Raw genomic sequence first — 19,420 nt, forward strand, 5'->3', positions numbered from 1 at the left:
GGACAGTTGGCTTAAAAACTGTCTTTTTCTGGCTTTAAGCCAAAAAAAGGTGGCTTAAAACTCAACATGGCGTCTGGTCCCATCACTTCAGTGACAAATTTTATTTTCTTGAGCTCCAAAATCACTGTGGATGGTGACTGCAGCCAAGGAATTAAAAGACGCTCCCTGGAAGAAAAGTTATGACAAACCTAGACAGCATATTAAAAAGCAAAGACATCACTTAGGTGATAAAGGTCTGTATAGTCAAAGCTACTGTTTTTCCAGTAGTCATGTATGGATGTGAGAACTGGGCCATAAAGAAGGCTGAGTGCCAAAGAATTGATGCTTTTGAATTGTGGTGTTGGAGAAGACTCTTGAGAGTCCCTTGGACAGCAAGGAGATCAAACCAGTCAATCCCAAAGGAAATCAACCATGAATATTCACTGCAAGGACTGATGCTGAAGTTGAAGCTCCAACACATGGCCACCTGATACAAAGAGCCAACTCTGGGAAAGATCCTGATGCTGGGAGAGACTGAGGGCAGGAGAAGGGGATGACAGAGAATGAGATGGTTGGATGTCATTACAGACTCAATGGACCTGAGTTTGAGCAAACTCCAGGAGACAGTGAAGGACAGAGAAGCCTGGCATGCTATAGTTTATGGGGTTGCAATGAGTTGAACATGATTTAGCAACTGAACAATAACAAAATGAGAACAGCAACAACACCTACCATTTTACATGGATTAAATGAGATAAGTAGAAAAAGCACAAAGCACAATCCTATGCACATGGCAAACGCTTAAAATTTTAGTGTTTATCATTCCTACTAAATGGTATCCATGAGATCAAGAACTACTATCTGTTCTGCTCACCATCATATCCCCAGTATCCAGTAAAGTGTCTCAACATAAAAGACACTCAATAAGTATTTGTTGAGTGAACTTTTTGCAGTCACAAGACTCTATATTCCTATTAAATTTCACATTAACTCCATCACTCCAATCTATTGAGGTCTTTTTGAATCCTAATGTCATCCAATATATCTGCTATCACTTTCAGTATCTTCTGAAACTTTGATAAACATATCACCTAGATTTTTATCTGAAATATTAATAAAAATGTTAACTAGAGACCTATGTCATTAGTTTTATCATCCTTCAGTTTATCATCATTGGTAAACTGGTACTAACTGAATAAAGACATTCAGTTTGGCTTCATTTTCATTCTGCATATATATTCTCATCTTGTCCACAAAGATAGTAAGTATGAAAATCTTATTATGTCAATTACATTATGTCAATATGCCCTTCACTGAAACTACCCTTAAAAAGAATTTAAATAACAACTTGGCACTCACCTTTCAAAAGCTGGGGATCTCTCAGGACGAGTACTTCCTCGAGATCTGTATCTCTGAGTGATAGGCAGCCGTGGAGGCCGACTTGGTCCCCAGAAGTCAGTGTGAGTTTGGTGACTCCTCTCATTGGCTCTGTTATCTTGGTCCAGTAGACTGCTACTTAGAAAGGGTCTAAAATCTTGGAAAAACATCGTGGGGTCCAAACGGTCCCAGAACTAGCAAAAACCAGAAATAAACAACATGTTACTTGTTTCAGGAAAAGGTGACAGAGGAAACAGGATGAAAACATACTGAAAAAAAGAGAGGATTAACTTTTAAGACTTCAAAATTCAGCAGTTTCAAATTTTAAAAATGTATGCTTCCCAATTTCATGGAGGAAAAAAGAGAAGTCTTTCAAGTGTATGCACAGGGGGAAAATTTTGTATATCAAGAAATAATTCCCTTCAGATAGAAAGAAGCCAATGGCCAGACCTTAATACTGAGCTCATAGCCACATGGCTCTGACCAGTTTCCCACACTAAAATTAAAAGTATGAACCAAAGGTTGATCATGAACTTCTGTCCTAAGTACAATCAATCATCTAGATCAACAGTATAACCGTGTGTATTGTAACAATGACATCCACATGTCTACCACAGAATAACCCAAGATTAAATAAAATGGATGTATACACTTGTGGGGGAAAAAAAGAGCATCAACACTACAAAGTGAAGACAGATGTCTATAAAATACTTAACTTATAGAAGATACGTGAGAAAGCTGTGTCAAAGCTGTGCCAAAGCAGTGCAAGAATGTCTGATAAGGCCATTCTATTGTACACACTTTTCACTAAAAGTGTATTGGCATGGGACAGGCATGTCTAGGGGCGAGGGGGAAGGAGAGTGTGTGCTGGGTTTTGCCAAGGAATCACTAAACAAAGAGTAAGAGGAAAAAATCCAAGTTACCTCTAAAATAATTTAAATTTTACTTATTTGGGCATCAGATATTTCAAGAGTTCCACAGAACACAACTTACTTCATTCCATCCAACCAAGTACATAACTCTGGTCACATCCTGGTCTTTTCGTGTTGTTTTAAAGTTTTAAATCAAGCAAAAAAAACCCCTCTATTTATTGTATTTTAGTATGTTACTAAAATATTAAACTACTCAGTACACGACCTTAGATCCTAAAATCCTCACAGCTCCTCCACCCCAGACGGATCTTTCTTCCAGAGCCCCGTACTAGCAACAGCCTCCTTTAGAAATACTCAGAGAAGGGTTAGCAGCTCAGGTACACATTAAGCTAAGCTGATTCTCAATCTACCTTCCAATAATTTGTCACATCAATTCTTAAAGCTAAGGGGTTTGTCTAGATTTGTCGATAATGTTATTTTTTGCTAATTTTTCCAATTTATAATTTCTGCTTTATTTTCAAAGATGCCTTCTCCCTTTTTAGTTAAAAGTATACAATAAATATAAATTATAAAAATACAAAATACAATATAGCTTCCATTCTCTCAGCTGTGACCAAACCCTACCCCTAATTCCAAAGAACTACTTAGAGGTTAATTTGGTATGCAGAATTCCAGATCTGGTTTGTTTTTTTTTTCTTGAGAGGGAATTGTTAAATTTTTATCTTTTGTTTTCCTCTTTATATTTTATGATTTTGTTGTTGTTTGCTATAGTTCTAGAACATAGGCACCATTCCACTAATAGAAACTGACAGGACATAGAGACAGAACTATCTGATGAATACACACAATGACTAAAAGAAATATAAAGAGAGTTTATGAAAAGACTACCTTAGTTTATGAAAAGACTTAGTTTACCTCTGAGAAATCATCCCCCAAAACAGGTCCTATATTAACAACTGCAAAAACTAAACAAACCCAAATGAAACAAAAGCAAATAAAACTTCAAAATATTAAAATACAGTGCAAAAAAATGGTAAGACAAATTTAAGTCACTTTCCAGCCTCTTAGTCAATAAGAGGCTGTGATTGCGTCTTTGTTTGGATTCAGGTCCTCCTTTTTAAATTATGCCCTAAAGCCCTTGCCCCAAGTGATGGGGGGGTTGAGGATGTGGTTAAGCGGGGCAGTGGAACACCCAGTCTGTGACATCTGACAGCATGCCAGCTTTCACGGTGGGCCAGCACAGCAATGGCGACACTCCCCTATTCTCACTGACAGAGCTTTAGAATTCCAGATATTTAATTATCTGTACATACATTCACCAGGTTTTATAAACAAACACACACATTTATTCAACAAATACTTATTGAGCATGTACTACGTCCCAATCACTTTCTGGGAATGATTAGAATACAGCAGTTCAAAAAAAAAATTCCATGAAAGGAAAAAAAGGCTTGCAATGAATAACTCAGAACAAAGGCATATCATTCTTTTCAACAATAGCACAGTATGGATGTTTTATGTTTTATATTGTCTTTAACATTTCTTATTATAATATATAGTATTTGACCCATGTAAAACAACACAAGAAAGAAGGTGTAAGAAAATAAAACAGGACTTCCCTAGTGGCAGAGAAGATAAGAATCGACCTGCCAACGCAGGGAACATGGGTTCCATCCCTGGTCTGAGAAGATCCCACATGCTGTGAACCAACAAAGTCCCTGCGCCACAACCACTGAAGCCCGCACGCCCTAGAGCCTGTGCTCCACAAGAAAAGCCAACACAGTGAGAAGCCTGTGCACTGCAACAAAGAGCAGCCCCAATTCTCCGTCAACTAGAGAAAGCCTGCACAAAGCAACGAAGGCCCAGCGCAAACGAAAAAAGGAAAAATAAATAATTTTTTAAAAAGGAAAACAAATGGTCATGTAACCATCTCTTAGCTCATATGACCAAAACCACTGAAACCCTATGTTCCTCCCTCCTCCAACCTCCAGGGATAACCACTACCCTCAATTTTTTTCTTTACCATTTCTTAAATAGTTTTACCACAAATATACACATTCATAAATAAAATGTGCCTTATGAATTAATATGAAAGTGCCTAATGAAAGCACTTGCTTTTCTGTCTCCACATGTTGATACATTTATTTTCACACACACTTTATGCCACACTTTTTAAAATCTTTTCTTCCCTGAATAAACATAAGGACATACTGTTTTCAGTTTTTTGCCATTACAGCCCGTGCAAACATTCTTATATATGTTTTCTGCTATAGATAGGAAGTTTCTGTTAGTGGTCTATACAACTTTTTATATGGTCTATATTAATGTCAAATTGTTTTCCAAAGTGGTTGAACCAATTTACATATCCACCATGAGTGTTGAAGGGTTTCCACTGTATCAAATTCTGGCGAACACTTGATAACAGGGCTTTTTTAAAAAATAGTTTTTACCAGACAGAAAACACTTATATCACCTAGAGGTTTCTCTTTTTGTTTTCTGTGTATAAGAATCTATAGGAGGTTGATTTTTTAAATGTATATTTTTCTGTCCTACTGCAGAAAGTAAACTCAACAGGTCTATAGTAAGCCTGAAAGACTCCCTTCTGCATTTCTTGTATAGATGGTATAAAGCATATAGTAATGAACTCCCTCAGCTATTGTTTATCTACTGTTGCTGCTGCTGCTAAGTTGCTTCAGTCGTGTCCGACTCTGTGTGTCCCCATAGACAGCAGCTCACCAGGCTCCCCCGTCCCTGGGATTCTCTAGGCAAGAACACTGGAGTGGGTTGCCATTTCCTTGTCCAATGCATGAGAGTGAAAAGTGAAAGTGAAGTCACTCAGTTGTGTCTGACTGTTCACACCCAACAGACTGCAGTCTACCAGGCTCCGCCGTCCATGGGATTTTCCAGGCAAGAGTACTGGAGTGGAGTGCCATCACCTTCTCTGATTGTTTATCTGGGAATGTCTTAATTTCTCTTTCATTCTTGAAGACAGTTTTACTGGATTTAGAATTTCAAGATGGCCATCTTTTTCTTTCAGCACTTTAAATATGTTATCTCACTGCCTTCTCAGTGCAGTTCAGTTTAGTCACTCAGTCGTGTCTGACTCTTTGCGACCCCATGCACTGCAGCACGCCAGGCCTCCCCTGTCCATTACCAACTCTCAGAGTTTACTCAAACCCATGTCCATTGAGTCGGCAATGTCATCCAATCATCTTGTTCTCTGTCGTACCCTTCTCCTTCTGCCTTCAATCTTTCCCAGCATCAGGGTCTTTTCAAATGACTCAGTTCTTCACATCAGGCGGCCAAAGTGTTGAGTTTCAGCTTCAACATCAGTCCTTCCAATGAATATTCAGGACTGGTTTCCTTTACGATGGATTTCAGTCCTTCCAATGAATATCCAGGACTGGTTTCCTACGATGGACGGGTTGGATTTCCTTGCAGTCCAAGGGACTCTCAAGAGTTTTCTCCAACACCACAGTTCAAAAGCATCAATTCTTCTGCGCTCAGCTTTCTTTATAGTCCATCTATATTATACTGTCCTCTCATATCCATACATGACCACTGGAAAAATCACAGCTCTGACGAGACGGACCTTTGTTGGCAAAGTAATGTCTCTGCTTTTTAATATGCTGTCTAGGTTGGTCATAACTTTTCTTCCAAGGAGTAAGCATCTTTTAATTTCATGACTGCAGTCACCATCTGCAGTGATTTTGGAGCCCCCAAAAATAAAGTCAGCCACTGTTTTCACTGTTTCCCCATCTATTTGCCATGAAGTGATGGGACTGGATGCCATGATCTTCGTTTTCTGAATGTTGAGCTTTAAGCCAACTTTTCCACTCTCCTCTTTCACCTTCATCAAGAGGCTCTTTAGTTCTTCTTTACTTTCTGCCACAACAGTGGTGTCATCTGCATATTTGTCTTTCTCTGTCTGACTTACTTCACTTAGTATGAAAACTTCTAGGTCCATCCATGTTGGTACAAATGGCATTATTTTTTAATGGCTGGGTAATATTCTACATTGTGCATATGTATACGTGTGTGTGTATCTCACATCTTCTTTATCCTCTCATCTGTCAGTGGACATGTAGGTTTCTTTCATGTCTTGGCTTCCCTGGTGGCTCAGACGGTAAAGCATCTGTCTACAATGTGGGAAACCCAGGTTTCAGCCCTGGGTTGGGAAGATCCCCTGGAGAAGGAAATGGCAACCCACTCCAGTACTACTGCCTGGAAAATCCCATGGACAGAGGAGCCTGGTAGGTTACAGTCTATGGGGTCGCAAAGAGTCGGACACGACTGAGCGACTTCACATGTCTTGGCTACTGTAAATAGTGCTGCTGTGAACACTGGAGTGCATATATCTTTTCAAATTAGACTTTTCGTCTTTTCCAGATATATGCCCAGGAATGAGATTGCTGGATCACATGGTAATTCTATTTTTTAGTTTTTTGGTTTTTTTTTTTTAAAGATTATTTATTTTTGGTTGTGCTGGGTCTTCGTTACTTGTAGTACCTGAGCTTGTCATTACGGAGGCTTCTCCTGTTGAGGAGCAGAGGCTCTAGAGTACGCAGGTTTCAGTAGTTATGAAGCATGGGCTCAGTAGTTGTGGCTCACAGGTTCTAGAGGGCTGGCTTAGTAGTCGTGGCGCATGGGCTTACTTGGCCCACAGCATGTGGGATCTTCCTGGACCAGGGATCAAACCCATGTCCCCTGCACTGGCAGGCAGATTCTTAACACCTAGACCACCAGGGAAGCCCTACTGTTGGTTTTTTAAGGAATCTCCATACTGTTCTCTAAAGTGGCTGTACCGATTTACATTCACATCAACAGTGTGGAAGTGTTCCCTTTTCTCTGCACCCTTTTCAGCATTTATTATTTGCGGACTTGTTTGTGATGATTATGATTGGTTATGATTTCCCTTTCTGTAATAATTAGTAATACTGAGCATCTTTTCATGTGCCTATTGGTCATCTATATATATGTCTTCTTTGGATAAATATTTGAAATTTTTGATTAGAAGAAAAATTAAGTACCAAACTCATAATATCAATAATCTGCACTGATAATTACACATGAATTATTGCATCTAACATTTGTAAAAATTCTGAAGGAACCCAAGCTTAGAAGCAGCTTCAACATCAGTTTAAGGCTTTTTCTACTTGTTTGGAAACTGCAGATTAGTGCAGACAGACAGTAGTAGTCAATGTATGTGTCCCAAGATATTACTGTATGTTGACCATATAGCACCTGATAAAAAGAGCACACCACACAAATTTATTGGAGAAGGCGATGGCACCCTACTCCAGTACTCTTGCCTGGAAAATCCCATGGACGGAGGAGCCTGGTGGGCTGCAGTCCATGGGGTCACTAAGAGTCGGACACAATTGAGCGACTTCACTTTCATGCACTGGAGAGGGAAATGGCAACCCACTCCAGAGTGTTCTTGCCTGGAGAATTCCAGGGATGGGGGAGCCTGGTGGGCTGCCATCTATGGGGTCACATAGAGTCAGACACGGCTGAAGTGACTTAGCAGCAGCACACAAACTTATACTAAATCAACACTAAGCATAAGAATAGCTTCAGGTCATTTGCCTCTGAGCAGACTTAAGACAAGCCCAAGAGAAAAAAATAGTTCATACAACAAAACTGGGTATTCAAGACAAGTTAAAAACAGATATTCAGTTTATTTTAGATTCTTTTCTCACATAGGTTATCACAAGAATACCATTATAAAATTTTGGTGAAACATTCAAAAGATTCACAGAAACGGCCTCCTTGACAAGCTCTATCTTAAAAAACTGAAAATGTTACTCTGCATTGGAGGTAAAAAGATGATGTTTCAAAAAATATGTGGGCTGAAATACTTACATGTTTTAATATAAAAAAGATGGAGTGACTTCCCCGGTGGTCCAGTGACTAAGACTGTGCTCCCAACGCAGGGGGCCTGAGTTGGCTCCCTGGTCAGGGAACTAGATCCCAACATGCAGCTAAGACTGCCCGCACGCTGCAACTAAGACCTGGTGCAGCGAAATAAATGATATGGAGCATCAGCAAAATTTGCTATAAGCTAACCAGAGAACTATACAAAAAAAGATGTTAATGACCCAGATAACCATGATGGTGTGATCATTCACCTAGAGCCAGACACCCTGGAGTCCAAAGTCAAGTGGGCCTTAGGAAGTATCACTACGAACAAAGCTAGTGGAGGTGATGAAATTCCAGCTGAGCTATTTCAAGTCCTAAAAGATGATGCTGTGAAAGTGCTGTACTCAATATGCCAGCAAATTTGGAAAACTCAGTGGCCACAGGACTGGAAAAGGTCAGTTTTCATTCCAATCCCAAAGAAAGGCAATGCTAAAGAATGTTCAAACTACAGAAGCTGCACTCATCTCACATGCTAGAAAGTAATGCTCAAAATTCTCCAAGCGAGGATGTATGCTGCATGTGGGATCTAGTTCCCTGACCAGGGATCCAACTCAGGCCCCCCGCATTGGGAGCACAGTCTTAGTCACTGGACCACTGGGGAAGTCCCTCCATCTTTTTATATTAAAACATGTAAGTATTTCAGCCCACATATTTTTTGAAGCATCATCTTTTTACTTCCAATGCAGAGTAACATTTTCAGTTTTTCAAGACAGAGCTTGTCAAGTAGGCACTAGCAAAGTAATGCTCAAAATTCTCCAGGCAAGACCTGAACCAAGACTTGAACAGTACATGAACCATGAAATTCCAGATGTTCAAGCTGGATTTAGGAAAGGCAGAGGAACCAGAGATCAAACTGCCAACATCTTTTGGATCATCGAAAAAGCAAGAAAATTCCTGAAAAATATCTACTTCTGCTTTATTGACTATGCCAAAGCCTTTGACTGTGTGGATCACAACAAACTGTGGAACATTCTTAAAGAGATGGGAATACCAGACCACCTTATCTGCCTCCTGAGAAATCTGTATGCAGGTCAAGAAGTAACAGTTAGAACCGAACATGGAACAACAGATTGGTTCCAAATTAGGAAAGGAGTACGTCAAGGCTGAATATATTGTCACCTTGCTTATTTAACTTACATGCAGAGTACATCATGCGAAATGCCAAGCTTGATGAAGCACAAGCCTGAATCAAGACTGCAGGGAGAAATATCAATAACTTCAGATATGCATTTGACACCACCCTTATGGCAGAAAGTGAAGAGGAAAGAGCCTCCTGATGAAACTGAGAGATAAGAACGAATAAGCTGGCTTAAAACTCAACATTCAAAAAATTATCATCACAGCATGCATCCAGTCCCATCACTTTATGGCAAATAGATGGGGAAACAATGGAAACAATAACAGACTTTATTCTCTTGGGCTTCAAAATCACTGCAGGTGGTGACTGCAGCCATGAAATTAAGAGACACTTGCTCCTTGGAAGAAAAGCTATCACCAATCTAGACATAAACAGCATATTAAAAAGCAGAGACATTACTTTGCCAACAAAGGTCTGTCTAGTCAAACTATGGTTTTTCCAGTAGTCATGTATGGATGTGAGAGTTGGGACCATAAAGGAAGCTGAGCTCTGAAGAAATGATGCTTTTGAACTGTGGTGTTGGAGAAGACTCTTGAGAGTTCCTTGGACAGCAAAGAGATCAAACCAGTCCATCGTAAAGGAAATCAGTCCTGAATATTCGTTGGAAGGACTGATGTTGAAGTTGAGGCTCCAATACTTCGGCTACCTGATGTGAAGAACTCACTCCTTGGAAAAGACCCTGACGCTGGGAAAGATTGAAGGCAGGAAGAGAAGGGGATGACAGAGGATGAGATGGTTGGATGGCATCACCAACTCAATGGACTTGAGCTTGAGCAAGTTTCAGGAGTTGGTGATGGACAGAGTGGCTTGGTGTGCTGCAGTCCATGAGGTCAGAAAGAGTGGGACACGACTGAGCAACTGAACTGAACCATGATTATATGAGCACCTCAAATATTATGGTCAATTCTTTGAAAGGTTAAAGAGTTACTATATGGCCCAGCAATTTCCCACCTACTTATATACTTGAGAACACAGAAAATACATACAGAAAAAAATTATACATATTCACAGCTGCTGCTGCTGCTAAGTCACATCAGTCATGTCCGAGTCTGTGTGACCCCATAGATGGAAGCCCACCAGGCTCCCCTGTCCCTGGGATTCTCCAGGCAAGAACACTGGAGTGGGTTGCCATTTCCTTCTCCAATGCATGAAAGTGAAAACTGAAAGTGAAGTCGCTCAGTTGTGTCCGACTCTTAGTGACCCGATGGACTGCAGCCTACCAGGCTCCTCCATCCATGGGATTTCCCAGGCAAGAGTACTGGAGTGGGGTGCCATTGCCTTCTCCGATATTCACAGCAATGTTATCCAAAACGGTTAAGTGTAAATAATGGAAATGTCCATCAACTGATGAGCAGATAAACAAAATGTAGTATATCCATACAGCAGATCATGCAGCCATAAAAAAGAACTAAATACTGATTCATGCTATAAAATACAGATATGTCAAGAAAACATTATGTTAAGTGAGTCAGTCACAAAGGTCACATACTGTATCATTCATTCCATTTATATCAAATGTCCTAAACAGGCAAAACCACAGAAACAGAAAATCAACTGATGGTTTCCTAGAGTTGGGGGAATTGGGGAGAAAAAGGAGTGACTACTAATGGATATAGGGCTTCTTCCAAGGGTGATGAAAAAGTCTTAGATAGTGGTGAAAAAAAAAACAAAAAACCAGTATGATCTAGAGATGAGTCAGCTGAGGGCGATTTCAAAATTACTAACTTAAGAAACAGTTAGAACTGGACATGGAACAACAGACTGGTTCCAAATAGGAAAAGGAGTACGTCAAGGCTGTATATTGTCACCCTGCTTATTTAACTTCTATGCAGAGTACATCATGAGAAACACTGGACTGGAAGAAACACAAGCTGGAATCAAGACTGCTGGGAGAAATATCAATAACCTCAGATATGCAGATGACACCACCTTTATGGCAGAAAGTGAAAGAGGAGAGTGAAAAAGTTGGCTTAAAGCTCAACATTCAGAAAATGAAGATCATGGCATCTAATCCCATCACTTCATAAGAAATAGATGGGGAAACAGTGGAGACAGTGTCAGACTTTAATTTTTTGGGCTCCAAAATCACTGCAGATGGTGACTGCAGTGAAATTAAAAGACGCTTACTCCTTGGAAGAAAAGTTATGACCCACCTAGAGAGTATATTCAAAAGCAGAGACATTACTTTGCCGACTAAGGTCTGTCTAGTCAAGGCTATGGTTTTTCCTGTGGTCATGCATGGATGTGAGAGTTGACTGTGAAGAAGGCTGAGCGCTGAAGAATTGATGCTTTTGAACTGAACTGTTGGAGAAGACTCTTGAGAGTCCCCTGGACTGCAAGGAGATCCAACCACTCCATTATAAAGGAGATCAGCCCTGGGATTTCTTTGGAAGGAATGATGCTAAAGCTGAAACTCCAGTACTTTGGCCACCTCATGCGAAGAGTTGACTCATTGGAAAAGACTCTGATGCTGGGAGGGATTGGGGGCAGGAGGAGAAGGGGACGACCAAGGATGAGATGGCTGGATGGCATCACGGACTTGATGGACGTGAGTCTGAGTGAACTCCGGGAGATGGTGATGAACAGGGAGGCCTGGTGTGCTGCAATTCACGGGGTCGCAAAGAGTAGGACACGACTGAACGACTGAATTGAACTGAACTTAAATGCAATTTTGAAAACAGTTCACAAGCAATTTTACGAAAGCACTAAATCAAGATACAGGACATTTTCATCACCTCCAAATGTTTCCTAATGAATCCTGGTAATCCCCTCCTCCTGCCCCTCCCTGCCCTCAAGCAGCCACTGATCACTCCATGATTTGCATTTTCTCAAATTTTTATACTTTGTAGGAGTTCAAGTAAAGGGAATCATACTATATGTATTCTTTCACTCAGCTTAATTATTTTGAGATTCATTCTAATTTTTACATGAATCAAGGGTTTATGTTGAGTCACATTCCACATACTTTATATTGCTGAGTAGTATTTCCATACTGTGGATATACCACAATTTGTTTATCCATCCACCTGTTGATGGGCTCTTGGAATGTTTCTAATTTTTATTATTACAATAGTTGCTATGCACAATTATGTACATATCTTAGGGGAGTACAATGGTTAAATCATATGGCTGATATTTCTAAGAAAAAAAAAGCCTGTTTGCTAAAGTGGTTGGACCATTTTTACAATCAATTTCAGTTGCTCCACAGCCTTACCAAAAGTTAATACCGTCAGTCTTTTAAAGTTTAGCCATCCTGATAACTATGTAGTAGCTCACTCTGGTGAGTTGTTGTTTTTTTTGTTTTTGGCCATACCACGCAGCATGAGGATCTTAGTTTCCCACCCAGGGATTGAACCATGCCCTCTCCAGTGGAAGATCGAGAGTCCTAACGACTAGACCGCCAGGGAATTCCCTCATTGTGGTTTTAATGGGCATTTTCCTAACTACTCAGTGGACATGAATTTGAGCAAACTCCAGGAGGTAGTGCGCGGGACAGAGGAGCCTGGCATGCTGCAGTCCATGCAGTCACAAAGAATCAGACACAACTAAACAGCAACAACAAACAACAACTAACAATGTTGAGATTTCTTTTGCCGTCTATACACCTTCTTTGGTAAAGGAGATTGTTTAAATCTTTTGCCGTTTTCTAAAAATGGGTTGTTTTCTCATTATTCCATTTTAAGAGGTCTCTACATAGCCTGGATACAAGTTTTCAATCAAATATAAAATTCCTAAATTTTCTAAAAATACAGAGTATTCAAATACTATTCACAAAGAAAAAAAATATGATGTCCACTACCCACCCACCCCTTAAAATGTAAACACTGTGCCATAAATTATCTCATGAAAAGTACTTTTTTCCAAATGAGTTTAAGCTTACAGACTATAGATGTGGTCAACTGGCAGTCACTGAACAAAAAACTGGCAAGGCTGACACCAAAACTATTTTCTGTTTCATTCTTCTTCTTCCAGTTACCATTGAGTTTACATTACATTCTTTGCTTGGCAACAGAATTACTGGTGTGAACTTAGTACTGAATTAGAGAAACACAGTTATTCTTTGAACAACTGCTGAAGAGTTCTGGAGTTGATATTTCCAAATGGACTGGCTGTGAAGTAGGCAGCACTATGAAATGAGCTCTTTTAACTCTTTATACTAAAAAGTGAGACAGACGAAAGATTTGGTTGAATTAATTCAAGCTTTAAGATCACATCCAGGGTGCAGCTGCTCAAAGAATCCAAACTCTACCTGGCATTTAAGTATAAGCCCTCTGGCTGAGACTGAGAAGAAAAGCAAACAGCTAAAAGGAAGACTTACTTGGGAAAAGAAAGTTAAAGATTTGAAATCTTTAACTTTTTTTTACTAGGTTTAATCATTTAAAATTATCACCTTTGTAGGTCAAGGGCAATAGAATATCAACAGTTTTATTTAGCTCAGCTTAATTTAAGTTGTTCTTGATTACTTCAGAGCCTTCTCCACAGGTTCCAGGAGCATACACAAAAGAGCATAGTTGGTACTGGAGAGAGACTTTATGAAGGTAGACATAATATTGCCCTCCCAGACTACTCATCTCCTCGCCTAACTGCCAGAGTTACTAGTCCCAGATCCTTGCTAACTACAGACTTCAATTACTAAACTCAAAGGTGAGCATGGAAGACTCAAGAGCTTGCACGACCACTTCTAACCTCTTTATTCATTCCTCATTACTCTTTCCTACCAGAGGAATGATGCTCTGATTGGTAAGTAGCAAAAACCTAACATCTGCTAAGTCACATTTCTCCAGTTGATGGAGTTCATGTATAAGGACTCTGTACAAAGGCTAAAGAAGTGTTCTGAGTATTTGTGCCTGCTCTGCTGCCTCTAATTCTCAGCAGGGGCATCCTGTGCAGACTTAGGATGTCCATTTGCCCATAGATCAAATGTGATTTCCAATTTCACTGAATACAAGTTAAATCCTTATTTCCATCTCCCTGGCATCTATGGTTTAATTCTCAACATGTTCTAGACTCTGAGATGAACTGAAGAGGTATGATCAATGATCAACCATCATGTATAGCCAGACACGTTTTAATACAGGATAACAGTTTAATATAGAGAATGCATGAAAGAGTATAAAGTCATAAAATATGTAACTCTTATAATTATGAAGACATAAGAAAAAAAATTGTTATAATCCTAAGTAAATTTTAAAAATCAGAAACACAACATATGATTATATCTGAAAACAGTTATGAAGCATAAATGTGAGAAATGGAAAGTATGAGAAAGGAAGAAAAAAAATGAGAAAGGGAGGGAAGGAAAGGATGAAATAAAAAATAAGGTAATGATAATATGGAAGACTTTTTAAAAATCTTCTTAATGTTGTTATAATATCTTTCAGTATCTATGCCTCAGGACAAAACCTGAAAGGAAATATATAAAGAAAGGGGGCTCTTAGAATAGCGAAATATGTATAGTGGAATAGCTGCATATGTACCAAAACAATTTTTATTTAAATAAATATAAATCAGGCTGCTCAGAGTACCTTGCCTTCTTGCACACCTGGGAGTTCTTTTTCTAGAAAACCATCTATCTTGTTTTCTGCTACTATGAAGCAAAAGCCATAGCCACTCTTGCACTGAAGTGATATACTCAGGAAAGCTGAGACTTTCAGATCAGATGTCTCACTGGCACCAGGTCACGGTCAGAAGCTTTCAAGTAATCAATGAAACGCTCAGATAGCAATGGGCTCAATTCCCCAGATTATCAACAGGGACCTCAGTATAGCTATGTCCCCTCTCTCTACAATCTGTTAGCAACATTTCTAAATTCACTCTCCACCAATCCTTACACATTACTCAAACATAGTTCCCATTTCACTGGCAACTCTTCTCTATCCTCATCTACTCTTCCTGTTTCCCCCATCCCAGATCTCATTCAGGAAAAGAAAAAAAAAATATATATATATACACACACACACACATACACACACACACATATGCTTGGACTAAGCCTCTTCTAATATATCTAGTGTTTTAAGAATCCAGCATTAATAAATACTAATTAAGAAATAATCTCTTCATTGTACAAGCAACTCTGAAGAAAAATAGAGCAAAACTGAGCATAAGCATTTGCTGGAATTATCAACTGAAATATAGAAAAGAAAAATAACTCGTTTCCAAACATAATTTTCTTTCTAGGCTTTTCCTCTAGGGATATGGGTATAATTATTAACTTAAAGCCTATGAACACTGTCTAGAGGAAAAGTGTTTGTGTTTTCTCATCTCTTTGCTTATTTAAATTCCACCTACCCTTTAAGGCTCTAGTACTTGAAGCCTTGTTTTACCTTCTCCATGAATTAATAACAGCTAAAATTTATTAAGCACTCACTATACGGCAGGCACACTGGCCCACACACCTGGCATGTATCAACTCAATCCTCACAACAACCCTCTGAGGTAGGTATTATTATTTTCCCCAATTTACAAAGGAGGAAACAGAGGCACTGAAAAATTCTAAGTAATTTTGCCCAGTTTACATAGTCAGTAAGCAGTAGACCCAGGATTTAAACTCAGGCAATCTGGATCTGGGCATATCACTATGTCATTTGACCTCCTTTCCTAAACATCTTAGTCTTTTCAAAGACTGCAGCACACCTAATCTGTCCTTCCTACTGTCTGTCACATACACCCCACAATAAGTTTACTATACCCTCTGTACATTCTTTCTTGTATTCATACTTATTTCATATGTTTGCACTTGCTCCCCAACTAAATTATAAGTTCCTTGCACTCAAGGCAACTGTAACATTTGTTTCTTGCTCCAACTTTAACAGAGTGCTAGAAGTGCACTCAACATACACTTCTTAGCTGATTTTTTTAATCCTTGACAACTTCTACAATATTAAAAGACAGGTTTTTTTCTATATAAGTGCAAAATATTTTAAAAGGAGAAAACTGAAATAGTCCCTTTGATGACAAGGGGAAACTGGGTGTAATCATACCCTTGCTACAAATCCTGAAGAACATGATGTCACAGGCTATAACTAGGCAAAATTACTTCAACACCTGAAGGATAACTCATGCAGTGTCAGATTTAGCATTACTAAAGTTAGGAAACTGACGAAATATATATATTTATTTTTCTTCTGAATGCATCTTCTCCTAGTGAGTCATAACTATAAAACTTGTATTTCCATCTCCTAAAAGAGAACTAACACTTAAGGAAAATCAGATGAAGTTTTTCCTCTGCATATGTATAACCAGTAAGTGACAATCTGTGTTATCAGGAATAGCACACACAAGGAAAAAAACATACTAAAACTGGAAAGGCTTTCAGGCCTAGTGAGCAGAATCAATTTTAAGTAATGTTTTTTCATCCATCAAAACAAGAAAATGGGAGCTTAAAGACATAATCTATCTTGAATCACACTAACCAACCCACATACCAAGTCAGTTCAGAGTTAAGTAAAAAGCTTAATACCAGATATTGGGAAGTACCACAGACCATAAGTAAAAGAAAATACCCTTAATAAAACAGGATTATTACCCAAACATTAAGTTTCTTGACTATATATCTAATAACATAAAAAATCTGGGGAGCTGAGAATTCTCTAGTGGCCCAGTGGTTAGGACTTGGTGTTTTCACTACTGGGGCCCGGGTTCAATCCCTGGTCAAGGCACTAAGGAACAAACTAGGTTGGGAACTAAGATCCTACAAGCTGCATGGTGTGGCAAAAAAAAAAAAAAAAAAAAAAAAAGCCTGAGAGCTCCAAGTCTTAAAATAATTTTCAGAGGATAAAGGAGAGAAGCTTAGGGTTTTATGGGCTTCTTACTGAATACCAGTTTTCAGACACACCTGCAAATACAGTTTTAATTTATACACAAATAAATACTAAGAAGTTTTGCTTGTTCTCAAAACTTGAACTATTTCCAAAAAAGGTTAATGTGATCCTGAAATACAAAGAAATTCCGATTATGGGATTTAATTGTTTTTTTTTTTCCTTTTAGCATCTGTTAGCTTTCTAGGGCTAGCCAAACTATATGGCAGTAGGAGCAAAAGCAAACCAGGGTTTCCATAGGCGGAGGGGTCTACCCTTGTGAGATACAGTCTCTTAATGCTTATGAACAAAAAGTACTTAATGTCACTTAAACCTTAGGGCTCCCCTGGTGGCTCCAGGGTAAGGAATCCACCTGCCAATGCAGCAGAAACGGGTTCGCTCACTGATGCAGAAAGATCCCACATGTCACATGGCAACTAAGCTTGTGCACCACAACTACCAAGCGCATGCTCCAGAGCCCGAGAGCCACATCTACTGAGTCCACCTGTCACAACTACTGAAGCCCACACGCCCCAGAGTTTGTGCTTTGCAGTAAGAGAACCCACATTATATAAAGAACTGGAAATTAACTATAGGTTCTATCTCAAGACCTGGAAGGCAAGTAAATATCTTATACTTAATCTGGCACCCAAATTCCAATACATATACCAAATTACCATATTCATAAAAGGTAATCTCTAGAAACCAGTATCTCTGTGTAAAACTGTAGACTGTGCCTCAATGTGACTTCAATTAGAACTCATCCCCTGCTCTTTACTTGACTGTCACACCACTAAGAGTCTGCAACAGTTATTAAAAAAAATACACACAAGCTTTACATTCTCACACTATATACACAATATAGAAGCAGAAAATAACTGAAACACCACCTAATCAAAGGTTTACTAAAAATAACATGCCAAAGCCCCAACTACTGAACACAAATCCTTCTAGGACTACTCTTGCCTACATTTTCCTTAAACATTCTGAGGTTTTATTGCAATGGCAAGTGAAAATCTGTCACTGATTTAGCATGAGGCCACTACCTAAAGACTCCATAGAGCCAAAGGGAAACTTACCTCTGAAAACTGTGTTGATGTGCTGCTGCCACCACCTAAAAAACTGAAGAGAAAAAGCAATGAGAAGTGATTCTAGTTTCTATGCCCAGGAGTAAGCTTCCCTCCCAGAACCTAAATATAGAATGGTACAATGAGAACAAATCCCAATAAGGAAAAAGAACTCATCCCAACGTGACACCTACAAAGGAAATTATGAAGAACTTGCATTAATCTATGAAAATTAATAGACTTAAAACAAACTATAACAAACTACAAAATCAAGGCTAAATCAAGTGAAAAAAATTAGAGAGGGGCCATCACAGAGAAGGAAGAGGACCTACAGCCAGCAATGCAACTCAAATCTGAGTAAAGGAAGAAAAATATTTATTCTCAGAAGCTAAAAAATAAAACTAGATTCTCCAAATAATATTTCACTAAAAAACCACTAACCATCAGATGAACACACAACATTTGAAACTACTAGAAATGATTAAAAATTAGTAATGCAAGGGGTCTGGTACAATATTTAGCATCTTATAAAAGGGCTCCATAAATATTTTCTTCTGATGATGATTATCTTACCCACCCCTCAGAGCCATCCTCCATTAAGACTTTACTAAACTCACCAAACAAGACTCTTCCACAGCCCTCTGCACTCTTGACTTTGATCCTAAATTTGACCTTGTATTATACATATCTAGAACTTGTTTCGTCCGTTTCTACTTCTTACCCTTCTTTCAGAAACATAAAATTCAGAGGGTAAAGACTGTATTTTATTAATACCACAAATATATGTATTTATTATGTATCAGCCATTATACAGAGCACTCAGCACTTTTCATAACACTGCTTTACTATATCCTGCATTGATAACTCAAAACAAAATGTTACTGAATTAATATTGCATGTGTAAACCCCCTCTCAAAGACCAGGAAAAAATATTAGATCCCACCATCCCCATGAAATTTGCAAAGAGAAAAAACTGGCTAAAACACTTTGACAGAAAGGGGATAGAAAGAACCACAAGAATCGCTGGATATCACTTTTACTTTAAGACACATACAAGGGCACAAAAGTACACACATTAGCACACAAGCATGCACACACTCACCCCAATGATACAAAGTCCACAAATTACTAGAGCAGCTTTCATTTTCAGAATTACAATAGCAATCCAGGCACCGCACTCAGCTCATTGAGAAAACACACACACCCTGGTTAGTCTGGAACCAAAAGTGAAGAGGAGCTAAGAAGCCTCTTGATGAAAGTTAAAGA

The 19,420-nt window shown here is 38.9% G+C and overlaps 1 protein-coding gene across 1 annotated transcript in view; it reads right to left on the reverse strand.

Annotated features, from left to right (window-relative positions):
* The window catches only part of RNF115 (ring finger protein 115), a 77,671-nt gene that overhangs the window by 32,636 nt on the left and 25,615 nt on the right, over window positions 1-19,420 (reverse strand). The window contains exons 3-4 of the mRNA XM_004002410.6: window positions 18,167-18,209; window positions 1,339-1,550 (exon numbers count right to left, since the gene is read on the reverse strand). Coding sequence (XP_004002459.2) covers window positions 1,339-1,550; window positions 18,167-18,209 — 255 coding nt within the window. The remainder of the gene's footprint in view (window positions 1-1,338; window positions 1,551-18,166; window positions 18,210-19,420) is intronic.

Source organism: Ovis aries, chromosome 1, assembly GCF_016772045.2.
Source record: "Ovis aries strain OAR_USU_Benz2616 breed Rambouillet chromosome 1, ARS-UI_Ramb_v3.0, whole genome shotgun sequence".
Classification (NCBI taxonomy): Eukaryota; Metazoa; Chordata; class Mammalia; order Artiodactyla; family Bovidae; genus Ovis; species Ovis aries.